Source organism: Terrapene carolina, unplaced genomic scaffold (assembly GCF_002925995.2).
Source record: "Terrapene carolina triunguis isolate 2854851 unplaced genomic scaffold, T_m_triunguis-2.0 Scaffold85, whole genome shotgun sequence".
Classification (NCBI taxonomy): Eukaryota; Metazoa; Chordata; order Testudines; family Emydidae; genus Terrapene; species Terrapene triunguis.
Genome location: NW_020664436.1, coordinates 59,256,607 through 59,270,891, shown reverse-complemented (window position 1 = coordinate 59,270,891; position 14,285 = coordinate 59,256,607). Strand labels below are relative to the sequence as shown.

Here is a 14,285-nt window from a genome sequence, read left to right as displayed (position 1 = left end):
GCAGATCCAAGAAACAAATATGCTATTAGCCCTTGCATAAATTAACATCAAGAGAAAGAAAAAAATTAAGTTACTTACTTTTCACTTCCTTAGCTATCGCAAGAGGCTTTTCTTCTGCATGAAAATATATAAAAAAGAACATTCTTAAAACAGGGAATGCAAAAAAGTCCATTACAAATACTGCACTGCATACTTTCAGAAATTAAAGAAGCAAAGAAAAATATGTGTGACTGATACAAAAATAGACATTTTCTTAGAAGTTATAAACCCCTTGGTCTTTGTCAACTGGTTTCACAAATAAGAGAACATTGCATAAAATAGGGGGACTTGTTTATCAACATGAAGGAATCTTACTGAACCAAATTGGTTCTGACTTTCTAGCAGACATGATAAATCCCTGGTTAAATGTTGAGCACTTTCTCAAGATTTAATCCATTTTAAATATATTTGGTCATTTTCACCCTTTTTTATTGACTTGGGAAAACCAAAGATGAGTCCCTTGTGATTCTTCTACAAACTGTTTCACCCAGCTGCTTGTGTGTGTCTCATGTTCCCCCATTTAGTCCCCAGTTAATCATGATCAAATTTAAACTGACCATTGGTTAGAAATGAAGTAATGATTTGCTTATATGTACGCATATGGTTAACCAGGGCACTGATCAAGCAATGCAAAGTTCAAAAATTTTGTGCAATAAGCAATATGGGCATTATTAGAGGTAAAGAAAATATGCATAACAACATCAAAAATGTGAGCATATGACTTTTGATGTTGAGCCACGTTCTCATCTATTCCCAGCTTCCACTGATCCTGGGACTGGTTCTCTACTAGTCCCTTTCCCTATGCTCTAAAACAGGGGCAAGTGGGAACCTTGGCTAGGGAAACTCAGTTGCTTTCTGTCTAATTTCAGCCACCAGAATGATCCAATGGGGATCAGGCTGCTTCTCAGGATCTGACCCATTATCGAAACCACTGATGTTCAATTTGGAAGAACTAGAAAGTGACTTAGCACTACATGAAGTGAGAAAATACTAAAAAAAAAAAATAATGTTCAGCCATTGTGTTAATGTTTCCTTTGTGAGATGACAGTGTGGCTGCAACTCAGGTTCACCACATATCAATGCATCAGACAGCACAAAATCCCCTGTCATTGGTGCTCTGTTCACTGTTCCTGAGGGCAGAAAGAGTAAGCGGAGCACCAATCAGATCTGCCATGTTCAGAGATTCCTGTAGTGCTCTGAAAAGGCAACCTGTGCCTTGACAGACAGGAAACACAATCTAGCTCTAACTGCAGATCCCAATTCTAGAATTCTTACCAAATCAAACCGAAATGCAAATGTGTTCCTGTGACAGGGTGCAGGGTACCTGCTGCACAATGAAAAAGGAGTTAACTCCAGCTCAGCTTTCCTTTCCCCTTGCACAGGTGCTCAGAGGAAGGGCCCTTAGAATGTCTGCATTAAAAAGGGAGGGAAATGCCTTTGGGAAGTCCGATTTCACAAGGGGGGCCTGTAGGACTGGGAGAAATCCCATACTGAACACAACTGTTTTCTTTCAAAGTCATTCAATAAATGTATTCTACTATAATAAATTGCCACTGCCACCCTTCTCCAGTGTACCACATGCTGAGGGATGTCATTCATTGTAGCCCCAAAATTATCTAGGGTTTTACACACATTCGATGTCCCTTACTATTATTGTTACAAATTATAAGGAATCATTAAACTGAGGTTATAGAAAGAGTTATTTACAGTAAAAGAAGGAATCCCACCTAATTTTAAGTGTCCTGCATGAATACATTTTCTGTATCCTTCATACTGGGTCTTTTTTGTGCACCACGTTCCACATTTGGACCATGACAAGTTAAGAGGTACGTCTAATGCCAACAGAAAACTTGCTACATCTGAAGCACAGAATGTGGTGAGCTTCTTCCAAGCATAAACATAACTAAATGGAACATGAAGAGCTAAATGCCAAGCGAGGGTATATGAATCAACAGGTAGTTTTTGGTACATGGGCCAGAAAATAGAGATATAGGGAATTGTGAGAATGGCAATGGAGGACTATCTAAACTTGAGCCCAGGTACCTGCATCTTTACTACCTCCACACTGTGAAGTGGGGGGTAAGGGATGGGTCACAGCACAGCTCAGTGTGCACTCTGACCCATTCCTCCAGCATGCCAGCTTGGGTTCGCTGTGTGTCTAAGGGCTTTGAGTGTGGATAATAAGGGATGCTGGGCAAAAACACATGGTAAGACATGTGGAAAGTCTTCCATGTAGACATACTCTAACACAGCAGGCAGAGGAAATAAATGAAACTAGCCAACCCTGTTCAGGCTGCATGCAGGGTTTGAACTCATGGCCTTTAGCACTAAAATAATGAATCCCTTCTGTTAATCTAAAGGATTAATTCCTATAACTAGAAGCTATAGCAGATTTATAAACCTCTGTGGACCAACCACTTATATGGGGATATGTAATACACACTGAACAGCGAGTTACACAACCAAATTCAAAAGGATTTTGATCATTCAGAAGCTTACTCTAGCTGCCCTCAAATATAATTCAATACAGACAAATAAAACTAATTAGTTGGAAAATCAGGAGTCCACCTAGGGAATTTATGCTATAAGAAACAATCATCCAGGAGATTGATCAAGAAAAATGACTTATGTATTATCATTTTCTAAACAGTAGTTCAGCACTACTCTACTGAAGACAGACAATAGATTTTCTCAGAGAGATGAAGTTCAGAATTTATTTTATAGAGTATTTTTTAGACCCCATCAGGAATGTCATCTGCAGCACTAGTCACCATACCACTAAATGGGAAACACGGGCAAAACTATTACACATGAAGGATAAACAACATGCGGAATAGGTTACTGGAAAATTGCTTGACAAAAATTGCTTGACGCAAAGAAAAATTCAGTACTAGTTTCGATTTATTTCTGAAGGAGGAAGGGGATTGAAAGATTTGCTGAAAAAGCAAGAAGGTGGATTTAATACAAACAAAACAAGATATAATAGTTTGAATTTCCTTCATCTGCTTCTACAGCTTCTCTTGTTCTCTACCTGTGATGTCAAGTACCTCTTGAAAGGCAGGGGGAGGAGAGGTTACAGTATTATTAACATGCAAAAAATGTACCACTTCAAACTAGGTTTGGGTGTAACAACAGCCTGTTGCTGTGCCAATGCTAGGGAGATCTAAATTTAGGAATGCACTTGAGTTACAAGGCATGGTGTTACACAAGTGATACAGCCTGTCTGGAGGAGGAAGACATTGTGAGAGTCTCTTATCCACACAGACCTTCCCAGATGCTGCAAACAGTCACATTAGTGCTGACTCTGAAAGAACTTGTCTGCTCATCCATCACCTCTAAGAAGAGGAGGTAAGGAAAGTGCCAAAATACTGCCATCAATATTGTGTGTTGTGGAGAGGAATACGTAGAAGTAAAAATAACTAGTGGGGGTGAATGTCAAAAGGTTTGGAAATGGTTTGGTTCAGATAATGTGCCTAAAGTTCGGATGATTATACAAAGCTTATCTGCACTTATCAAAACCCCTGCTGTCTGGAAATCCCAGGAAAAGAGCTTTCATGGGAGACTTGATATTGTCTGGTTTTGTGAAATATTACAGCAGCCTTTCTTACCTAATGATTCTGGTCTTGGCAGAGACAAGGAAGTACACAGAGATGTACAGAAAAAAAAAAAAGAAAGAAAGCCAACCTGACTAAAACAAAAGTTAATTTAGTTTATTAGAACCTCAGAGAAAATTTCATTCAGGTTCAGCATAAGTTTTGGGTAAAAGTCTGTACTTAATTTTATGCAAACCAACTTGCACCCCTTAAACTCACATAATTTATATTTTTCAAGAGACATGATAAACCAAAAATTATATTTAAAAATAAAGCTAATTTCCTTATCTGTTAAGAACTCTTTTCTTTAAACCAGAGTGAAATCCTGGCCCTCGTAAAGTCAATCAGAATTTTGCAATTGACTTTAGTGGGGGCCAAGATTTCACTCTAAATGTTAAGACTAATTATATTTTTGCTCTTTATGCTGTTCCATTCCTTTTTTGCATTTCTCTTAGCATGGAGAATAAAATTAGACTGGTCAGTTGAACTTTGGGTTCTAGTCATTTTCATATGCATTAGCAAAATGCTGCAGTGTTGGGTTGAAACACTGAAGGGGAATTAAAAGAATCTTCACGGTAACATTGCTATTGATATTAAGTTTCATGGACACTTAGAGGTTTTTTAAATGAAATCTAAATTTGGGGTCAAATTTGACTTGAAAAGCCCCTTTAAAAAGCCATTTCTTAAATGAGTTTGTCTTTTTCGATCCAATTATTTTTTTCTGAGGGAACTAACACTGTCTGTGTTGATCAAGTTACTGAAAAGTCCATAAAGGTCATGAAAATCCAAATCAAATTGATCTGATGTTTGCAGAACTGCTACTTTTCACATGTAAGCCTTTTTGTTTGGCTTACCTGGGCATGTCTGGGGCAAAATTAAGTACAGTAACCACTGCAAATCTTTTTTACACTGTACTTTTTCATTTCAGTCGACCAGTACAATATAATGTTTTCTTAGACTAAGCAAGTGAAGGAATAATGAGGCACAGAGGTCACTGGCGACACAGTAAAACTTGAGCTCCTGGTGAATCTGTACTGCCTGATTTTGTCTTTGAAGCTATTTTACTGTGTTCAAACCTGAATCTCAAATATTATTTGGAAGCTTTGAAGATTGCTACATGTAGACATTTGCTAGAGCTGTGGAAAGTATGCAAGTAGCACTATCACATCTGAAATTCCTGGTGCTTTCATGTGACCCACACAAGAGTTCATGATTTCCCCGTGGGGTGATTACAGACTTTCCATTTCATGGCTGTGTTGAATTAAGCACAAAAACTGTTTGTTAATAACATGGGGCCATATGCTCCCCTCACTAAACAACACAGAGGGGAGCAAAAGAACACAAATACCAGTTTAATGAAGCCAGGAAGTACACGCAGGGGAAAAAGATAGGTGGCATGCTAGCCTCTGCTATGTAGCCAAGAACAGCCCCTTTTCTTGGACAATGGGAAATCAGGGTGTGTGGCTAGTGGGGAAAAGAGCCAGAGAGGAGCCACTGTGTGTGGCATGATCACCTGAGAAAGGGTCATAAAGTACACAGAAAATTGCTGCAGTGGCTAATGCTGATTGGGTTTGCATTCATCGGTTTGTGGCTACAACTCCTACTCAGGAGGGGTAGGAGCGCACAGCCAAGTAGGTGAGGCAACATCAACACTGGCGGTGCTGTCTGCATTTGGGCAGCACAGGGGACAGGCTGGGAAGGGTATGGAATGACACCTTGGAGGGTGTACACATCTGACCAGGAATCTCTGTGGTTTGGGAAAAGGAGATGCCTAGCCAATAGAAGAATTGTAGGTCTTGACGCCTGCTCCTTCTGAAGCAGTGCTATCCTTGCCTCTGTAAGGGAATATGGCATAATTGTATCTCAAAGAGCAACACATCTTTATCCAAGTAAGTTTTCCCAATCATGGTGTTTTTACATGGAAGGGGCTGCTAATTACATGTGTCGATTTGGAAAACTAAAAACAAAAACAAAAAAACCCCACTTATTTGAAATACTTGGTTTGGTTTTGTTAGGTAAATTTTGGTGAATGCATATTTTTAATGTAGTTTCTCTGTTGTGCTAATTTGAACAAAAATAATGTTAAATGATTAAAATCTGCATAATGAAACCCTATGCAAATATATATGTATTTAAATCCAGTGTTCTAAAATTTAGTAGGTTCTTTCCAATGACTGGTTAATTTTTTCCTCTCATCATTAAAATAATAGAATTGCAGAAGTGCCTCATTTCATTAGATAAAATGTCAAGGGCTTTCTGAAACAGTGAAGAGTTAGACTTTTCCTCATCATAGCTAAATCATTAGTGTTTATAGCTAAAACTTGTAATCTAAACCAACCAGCCTATTGCTTTGAAACCTTGTTCATATCATCTCAAATTTTTTGCTATCTTTACAGTGGATTCAGGGAGTTACTAAAATAACTTGTTTTACATACTCTAAAAACCCCAAATGTACTTTTAAAAAAATCACATTTATTTAATAAAAGATATTTCTACAGGATATCTAGTTAAAGATTTCTAGATTATACCCAACAGATTCCTTGTGAAAGGTGGGTTAAAGCATAACACACTGCATTATGGTATTTCCAGCAGAGACATTGGTCTATTTTCCTTTCACACTATCTCTTGGCCTGGAACATTTAAGATAGAGGTGAGACTCATTTGCTGTCTTCTGTGCCACATAATAGAGAGGAAAATATGAACCACAACAAAAACTAGCTGATATGAGCACACATTGCATACAGTATATTGATTTGGAATGCTTTCTGTTGTATTTAAACTGTTCGTTCACTTGCATTAGAATTCACTTGTTTTAAACTTAAATGATTTCATTGTACAAAAGGGAAAAAAATGATGTACTGTATTATGAAATACCATGTGTCTGAAGGAAAAAAAGGTCACTGATAAATGGTGCCCAGATACCAGCACAGTGACTTATACAAGAGAATCATACTTCCATATATCAGGGAAGATTTATCAAAGTTTGTATTGGCTTTACTAATTTAGATACCCTTGGTTATTTCCGCCAGTGTTATATTCATGAACTGAGGCTGTAAACTGGAATTTCTCCTTGAGCCAGTCAGATGCCATATGTCATATACAGCATGTTAGCTAGATGCACATTTCTAACAAAAGCCAATTTAGCCTCCACCATGAGTTTCAGCATGAGAATCTGATGAGGTTCAACAAGGATAAGTGCACAGTCTTGCACTTAGGATGGAAGAATCCCATGCACTGCTACAGGCTGGGGAGCGACTGGCTAAGTGGCAGTTCTGCCAAAAAGGACCTGGGGATTACAGTGGACGAGAAGCTGGATATGAGTCAACAGTGTGTCTTTGTTGCCAAGAAGGTTAACGGCATATTGGGCTGCATTAGTAGGAGTGTTGCCAGCAGATCAATGGAAGTGATCATTCCCCTCTATTCGGTGTTGGTGAGGCCACATCTGGAGTTTTGGGCCCCGCACTACAGAAATGATGTGGACAAATTGTAGAGAGTCCAGTTTGGGGCCCCCCACTACAGAAATGATGTGGAGAAATTGTAGAGAGTCCAGCGGAGGGCAACAAAAATGATTTGGGGGCTGGGGCACATGACTTACGAGGAGAGCTGAGGGAACTGGGCTTATTTAGTCTGCAGAAGAGAAGAGTGAGAGGGGATTTGATAGCAGCCTTCGACTACCTGAAGGGGGATTCCAAAGAGGATGGAGCTAGGCTGTTCTCTGTGGTGGCAGATGACAGAACAAGGAGCAATGGTCTCAAGTTGCAGTGGGGGAGGCCTAGGTTGGATATTAGGAAAAACTATTTCACTAGGAGGGTGGTGAAGCACTGGAATGGGTTACCTAGGGAGATGGTTGAATCTCCATCCTTAGAGGTTTTTAAGGTCAGGTTTGACAAAGCCCTGGCTGGGATGATTTAGTTGGTGTTGGTCCGGCTTTGAGCAGTGAGTTGGACTAGATGTCCTCCTGAGGTCTCTTCCAACCCTAATCTTCTATGATTCTATGAAATGCGATTTGTGGGAAGAAAACAAAGCAAAATGGTGAGCAGAAACAAGAAAACCACACACAGAACAGCAGGGAACTGAACACACATGGCAGAACTTCTAGTTCTAATGAGGAAAGTAATGCAACAGAGTTAGAGGAAGTGGGCGAGAACACAGAGACAGGAGCATATTATGGTCAGAGCGAACAGGGCCATGGAAATTGGGCCTGTTCAAAGCACAACCAGTGCCCCTACTTTCCCTAGATGGCAATACATGGAGATGAGAGCAATGCTTCCAAATCCATATGAAAATTCCAAAGGCAGATAAAATACAGGATTTAAAAGGGGCTATGTCCCTTCATGCCATGGCTGAGGAAGCTCTTGAAGTACATAACACTAGTTGAACTATGTACCTACCAAGACCTTCATATTTACAGATTTTTTTTTAAACTCAGTGTTGTTGTTTTTTGCTCCTCAGTCCTTGTTGCTCCACCGCCTTTGTAAAACTGGCCTGAAACTGGTAATTTCAAAATCCCCCATTGCACTTTGGGGAGTATAATCCAGAATAGAATTAATTTTTTTAAAAGAGCCAGCCAAATCAGCAGAGTAATTATTTGGTCTTTCCCTTCCAGATTGGGTGAGCAGCCTGGTCAGTTGCACCCAGAAGTTAATATCAGAGGGGATTGCAAAGCCCACCCTTGAAGAACATATAAGGGTTTGCAATGCCTAGCCTTATTTCCCCCACATCTGAGACTTGCAACAACAGGTTAGATTAGAGGTGGCAGTGACAGGTGGGGATGGATGGAATTTAATACATAATGATACTTAGTAATTATCCAAGGTCCACTGAAGAAAGTGGTCAGTCTTTTCTAATAGACACTGGATCTGGCTGAGACAGAGATTTTCATCTGAAAATATCAAAATACTTCACAAAGAGGTGTAGCTACGTCCATTTTTTCTGATGAGGTACCTGAAGTACAGAGGTTGAGACCGGGGCGAGATCACAAACTATGTCAATGGCAGAACTGGGGACAGTACATAGATATATATACTGACCACTCCAATCTAGGGAATTCATAAACCATATTCCTTTCCATCAACTGTTGGATTGCCCCATGCCCCTCTTCTGGTGCTGTCCTTATCCTAACAATGACATTTCAAGCTTCTTTTTATGGACACCCACCCAGACAGAGAGCTATAAAATTCCTCTTAGTAGCTGTTCTCTACTTGCTTTACCTGTAAAGGGTTAACAAGCCCACAGGTAAAAGGAAAGGAGTGGGCACCTGACCAAAAGAGCCAATGGGAGGGCTGGACCTCCGGTGTGGGTCTCCAGGAAAGAGGGGAAAAGGGAGCAGTTATGCTAGTGAGAAGCTGAAGGCCAGATATGAAAATCATCAGATCATATCTAGAACTACCTATTTAGATATGTAAGTAGATTAGGAATGTTTAGAAAGATGTGATTAGGTTTATTTCTATTTATTTCTTATTGGCTTGTGGAGTCCTCTGTGCTAACCCCAAATGCTTTGGTTTTGCTTGTAACCTTTAAGCTGGACCTCAAGAAGGTTATTATTGATGTTTAAAGTTTGTAAGTGTTTTTTTAAATCTAGCAAAAGCCTAAGTTCGAGATGTATTTTCTTTCTTTTTGATTTTAATAAAATCTACCTTTTTTAAGAACAGGATTGGATTTTTGGTGTCCTATGAGACTTGTGCATATGTTGTTTAATTAGCTGGTGGCAACAGCTGGTTTCCTTTCTTTCCTTTCTTAGCTCTTCCCCGAGGGGGGGGGGGCGTGAAATGGCTTAAGGGTACCCCACAGGGAGGAATTCCCAAGTGCTCCTTCCTGGGTCCAAAGGGGTTTTTTGCACTTGGAAGGTGGCAGCATCTATGGATCCAAGGTCAGAGAGAAGCTGTAACCTTGGGAGTTTAATACAAGCCTGGAGTGGCCAGTATTAATTTTTAAAATCCTTGCAGGCCCCCACCTTCTGCACTCGAAGTGCCAGAGGCGGAATCAGCCTTGACAGAAGTATTCCTCTACTTCTACTCTTTTTCTTTGTTGTCAACCAGTTTTTAATCCATAGAAGGGCTGTATTCCTGCTAACTGGCTAACAAATTTCCTAATCTGCTTCCTGTGTGTGATTTTATCAGAAGTCCTACATTAAATAAATGATGCACTAATTCTTGTTTATGCCAACAATTTAGTTAACACTTGATTTCAAAGAATTAATTATCATTTGCAAAGGCCTCTCTGGTCTTTCCTTATCATATAACACTCATTAATTGGTTAGTGCTTGTTCAAGTGCTTTGTGCTAGTGATTCTTACTTTCACCTAGGTCAGTGGTTTATTACTCAACTATTTCCCCCCAGTTCTGGAATAAGACTTCATGGACTACAGTCCCTCTGAGCACCAATGAGCTCCTTTCTCAAACATACGTATCATACTGGTGGCAAAATATCAGCTATTTATATCAGACTTTTGTTAGTAGCTCTTTCTTCTTCATTTCCTTCAAAATTCTTGAATGAATACCATTCAGTCCTGGTGACCAGACCCTGAGCCTTAAAAAGAAATTAGTTGTGCAATTCTGTGCATACAATATGTCCCCAATTTGTGTTTGCCTAATTTGCACTCACAGTTACTGTAATTGCATGCATAAATGATCTAATGACACACACAAATGACCAGTGAGACACATAAATGATCATTTCCATGTACAATCTCAGTAATTGCTCATAATTTTGAAAATCAGGAACTTAATATTAATTTGATACTAGTTCGTATTGTACAACAGTTATATTTAAAGATTTCCCTTATCACACAACAAATGGCGCAGTCTTTTTCCATTATGTCTTTTTTCCATTATGGTTAATTGGTGGATAACAGCATTTAGTGCTTAACACAGTAGGAACCTCTTTTTGCTGATAAGCAGGGTTCAAATGTTTTGCCTCAAGTAGGCAGGACTGCAATCTATTTATGGACTATAATGTGTCTCACAATAACCACAGATTTATACTCTTGTCAAACAAGGGAACAGTGTATTTATAGAGAAATATTCATCCAACTTCATTTGGGGCAACGAGATAACAAGTCACCTGACTATTTTTGGCCAATTATTTTGACTGCGACTAATCATAAGATTACAAATATCTGTCTAATCAAGTTTAACTCTTTGTTCTAGCCATAAATTCCACAGAAACCATTCCCTAGCTTTCTATTTACTAAATTTAGGTAAATTTTAATATGATGTTGTAGTTGTTTTAAGTCATGAGGCTTTAGTCCCATCTATTTTTCTCTTACACTGTGAAACTTCTAGATAGTATAAAAGTAAATCCCCTATGAGAGATTATCAGGAAGTGCCATGGTGTGACTGAATGACTGCACAGTATTTTTGAATGCTGTTATGGTCTTGCTGCCTTGTCCGTTCTCACATGCTATGTCAGGCAACAGAAGAGAATGACATGGAGTTTACTGGTTTCAGAGGCTTTAGACAATAATTAGAAGGGGAGATAGAGAAATGGTATAGAACCAGAAATGCAAGCTACAGTAATATTTTCAAAGTGATTGAATATAGTCCTATTTTAATAACAGAATTAGTATTACATCAATTTTACTAACATTATTATTAGGTGAGTAAATTACAAAATGCCATGACAGAACAATTAAAGATGATCTTTTTTAGGGGGGCTGACTGTTTATCTTTTACTTACTTAGCTGATGTCTAAGTCTGTAAATTTAATAAACATAGAGCAAGATATATTGTTCACAACTACAATGAATTATATAGTAACATTCCTAAATAGCAATTGCTGCAATAGTAATCCACCATTGTCATTTAATAATAATTATGCTCGTTTACATTTATGTAGCACCTTACCTCCTGAAACATCCCAATGCACTTTAGAAATTTAGTCCTAATCCTGCAATCTGATTCAGGCAGGAAGACCCTGGTGCCCTCCCGTAGACCCATTGAAGTCAATGATCCTCCACACAGGTCCCTGGGCCAGTCCATGCAGCTCTGATTACACACAGTCAGAGTCTTAGGTCTCGATCCTGAAAACACTTAATCCCTGGAGTGATTTTGGTATATAGGCTTGATGCTGCTCCATCAAAGTCAATGGGAAAGTAGAATCAAGACCAGTGAATGAATTGATGAAGAAAAGAATCAAACTTGCCTTCAATAGCTAGTGCTGCAGGCTTCTTCCTTGGATTTTGTTCTACAAGTAGATGAGGAGGCACTGTTTCCTTTTGTCCTGCGCATGAAGGGGTACAAGTTAAATAGTGTAGAAAATGAATCAAAACATTATTTTATATTATTTAGCATCTGGGTCTTTAATCACCGTGTTTCCCCTCACAACGTGTATTATTCATAACTTGGGGTATAAGCTGACATTTTAACAGAGTCACTAGCAGACTAATTTCTCTTCAGAACTGTTCCTATCTAAAATATTGCATTTTGCATAAAAACTGTGCATACCCAACAGACATAATTGAAGGGAAAAGCATATCTTAACAAACACAATCTATTGAAAGAGACATTCTAAGTGTCTGAGGATGATGTCATTCTAGCTGAGTGCAATCCTATATTTTGCAATATTTACAGTTCAATTCTTCTTCATTAGACTAAAAAAACCCAAAAGATTAATACTTTAATGAAAAGGTCACATATTCAGAACCTTGTGTCTATAGTAAAAGCATATTTTCTTATACAAAACAAATGATCCTCAGTTGTTCCCTCACGTCCACTTGTTATGAAAACTGTTTGAAACACTGTTCAAAATATTGTGTATTTTATTCTCAAGGAGTCACCTTAATTAACCAACATCAGGTGGGTCATGCAGTGTAAACATTATCTAGCTTTTGATCCTTACTGCCTACTGAAAAGCCTTCGCTAGCTGGTAGGCATAGGACTAAGAGTAAGTCTACTTTATTGTGTGCAGATAGTGTTCTTTCAAAGCTTTCCTCAAACCTAACTTCTTTTCAACAAGCATTAGCAACCAAACACAATTTTCGTCCCCTTATTATTACTTATATTGTATCTTTTGTTTTGCAATGTTTGTTTGCAAAATGCTTTTTACCCCATTGTTGCTTTTTCCAGGTAAGTATTTCTATAACTGTTTTTATTGTACTGGTTTATAATAATTGTGAAAACCCCTTTGGTTTTGTGTTGTGCAAAATAAATAAATATATTATAATACTTATATGGGCACATCCGCCTTCAACTAGCACACCAGGAGCCATTCATTGATAAGATGCCCAGCCTTATAGAGCTGTAACCTTAGCACTTCCTTTTGGACAGGCTGTCTCAGGGCATTGCTAATGAGCTATAAAGTATGAATCCAGTTCAGCTCAGTAGGGATTAAAAGTTGTTTCTTCTATTGGATACTTGTTGGCCCCTTAGGAAAGATGAGTTGGGTGTGTCTCCATTCCAGCTCCCACATGACAAACTCACAGCCACTCGTTGCACTAATTGATAAACTCAGAAGAGAAGCCAAGAACTGCATAGGACGTGGAGACTTTGGGCTTATTTGCACAGTGCATTAGTGCATGCCAGCTGAGGTGTAAATTCCAGTGTGCACCAGAGTGTTACGCACTAAAAGTTCCCTAACGCATGTTGATGTAGTACCATTTCAAAGAGTACTACGTCAACGTTCACCAGGGAACTTTTAGTGTATGCTAGCAGTCAGTGCACAATATGCTGGTGCACACTATAATTTACACCCCCAGCTGGTGTGCATTGATGCACCAGGTAGAGACGCTCTGAACTACTGCTGTTCAAGATGAAGTCCCCTCCACTAATCAAAGTTGTGGCATACTGGGAGTGTAGTGTGTGTGAGAAACTTGCCCTGCTGCTGACCTAAAGGTAAACAGTGGGATTTTTGCCCTAGAATTTTCAAGTCAATGCCTTGCATAAGCACTAAATCCACACTATTCTTTAAAAAGCTGAAGTTTACAATGATATGCAAATTATCTGTAAACATGCAGTTTAGCTCAGGGGTTCCAAAACTGTGGTACATGTAACATTGATGGTACACATGAATTTAATCACTTCATATCAAGTTTTTTTAAAAGGTGGTATATGAACCAATAAGTTTTGGGAACCTCTAATAGCACATCAAATAGCATAAAATGTCACACACAGAGCTGCCCAAAATTTGGCAGTAATGCCTGAACCATTAAAACAAATGCTGAAATCTCAGGTTTCATCAAGAATGCTGTAATTTTAGCAAAAAAACAACACGAGGATTATTAAAGCTCATACATAGAATCACTTTAGTTTCATGTCAGTGAATTAAGGAAGGGCAAATTTTAGGAATTCAGATGTTCTCAACAGTTTTCCAAACCTCTTGGGTCTAATAATCAGGCTTGAAATCAGCAGGAAGAAATCTAATAAGATGCCTAGTACATCCTGTTTCCAGCCAGGTCAGAAATACCATGAGAATAGCCTCTCTTAGTACAGGATTTCATTGCTTCATGTCTAGTTCAAGGTGAAAGCAGAAAGTGTAGAGCAGTGTGAAAATTAACAAAGAATAGAGGAGGGAGGAGGAGAATCCAAATTTTTTCTACTTTCAAAAAAGTTTTGGTGCCAGTTTTGGGCTAAAGTTCAAGTTAGCATTTTTTTTTAATTCTAACTAGTTTGCCCATCTCTAAACGGAAGAAAAGACAAATTATACAATTAGAACTAAC

General features: G+C 38.7%; 1 protein-coding gene across 1 annotated transcript in view; it reads right to left on the bottom strand.

Annotated features, from left to right (window-relative positions):
* The window catches only part of TRDN (triadin), a 291,579-nt gene that overhangs the window by 143,862 nt on the left and 133,432 nt on the right, over positions 1 to 14,285 (bottom strand). The window contains exons 14-15 of the mRNA XM_029911016.1: positions 11,774 to 11,851; positions 79 to 114 (exon numbers count right to left, since the gene is read on the bottom strand). Of these exons, the coding sequence (XP_029766876.1) occupies positions 79 to 114; positions 11,774 to 11,851 (114 nt within the window). The remainder of the gene's footprint in view (positions 1 to 78; positions 115 to 11,773; positions 11,852 to 14,285) is intronic.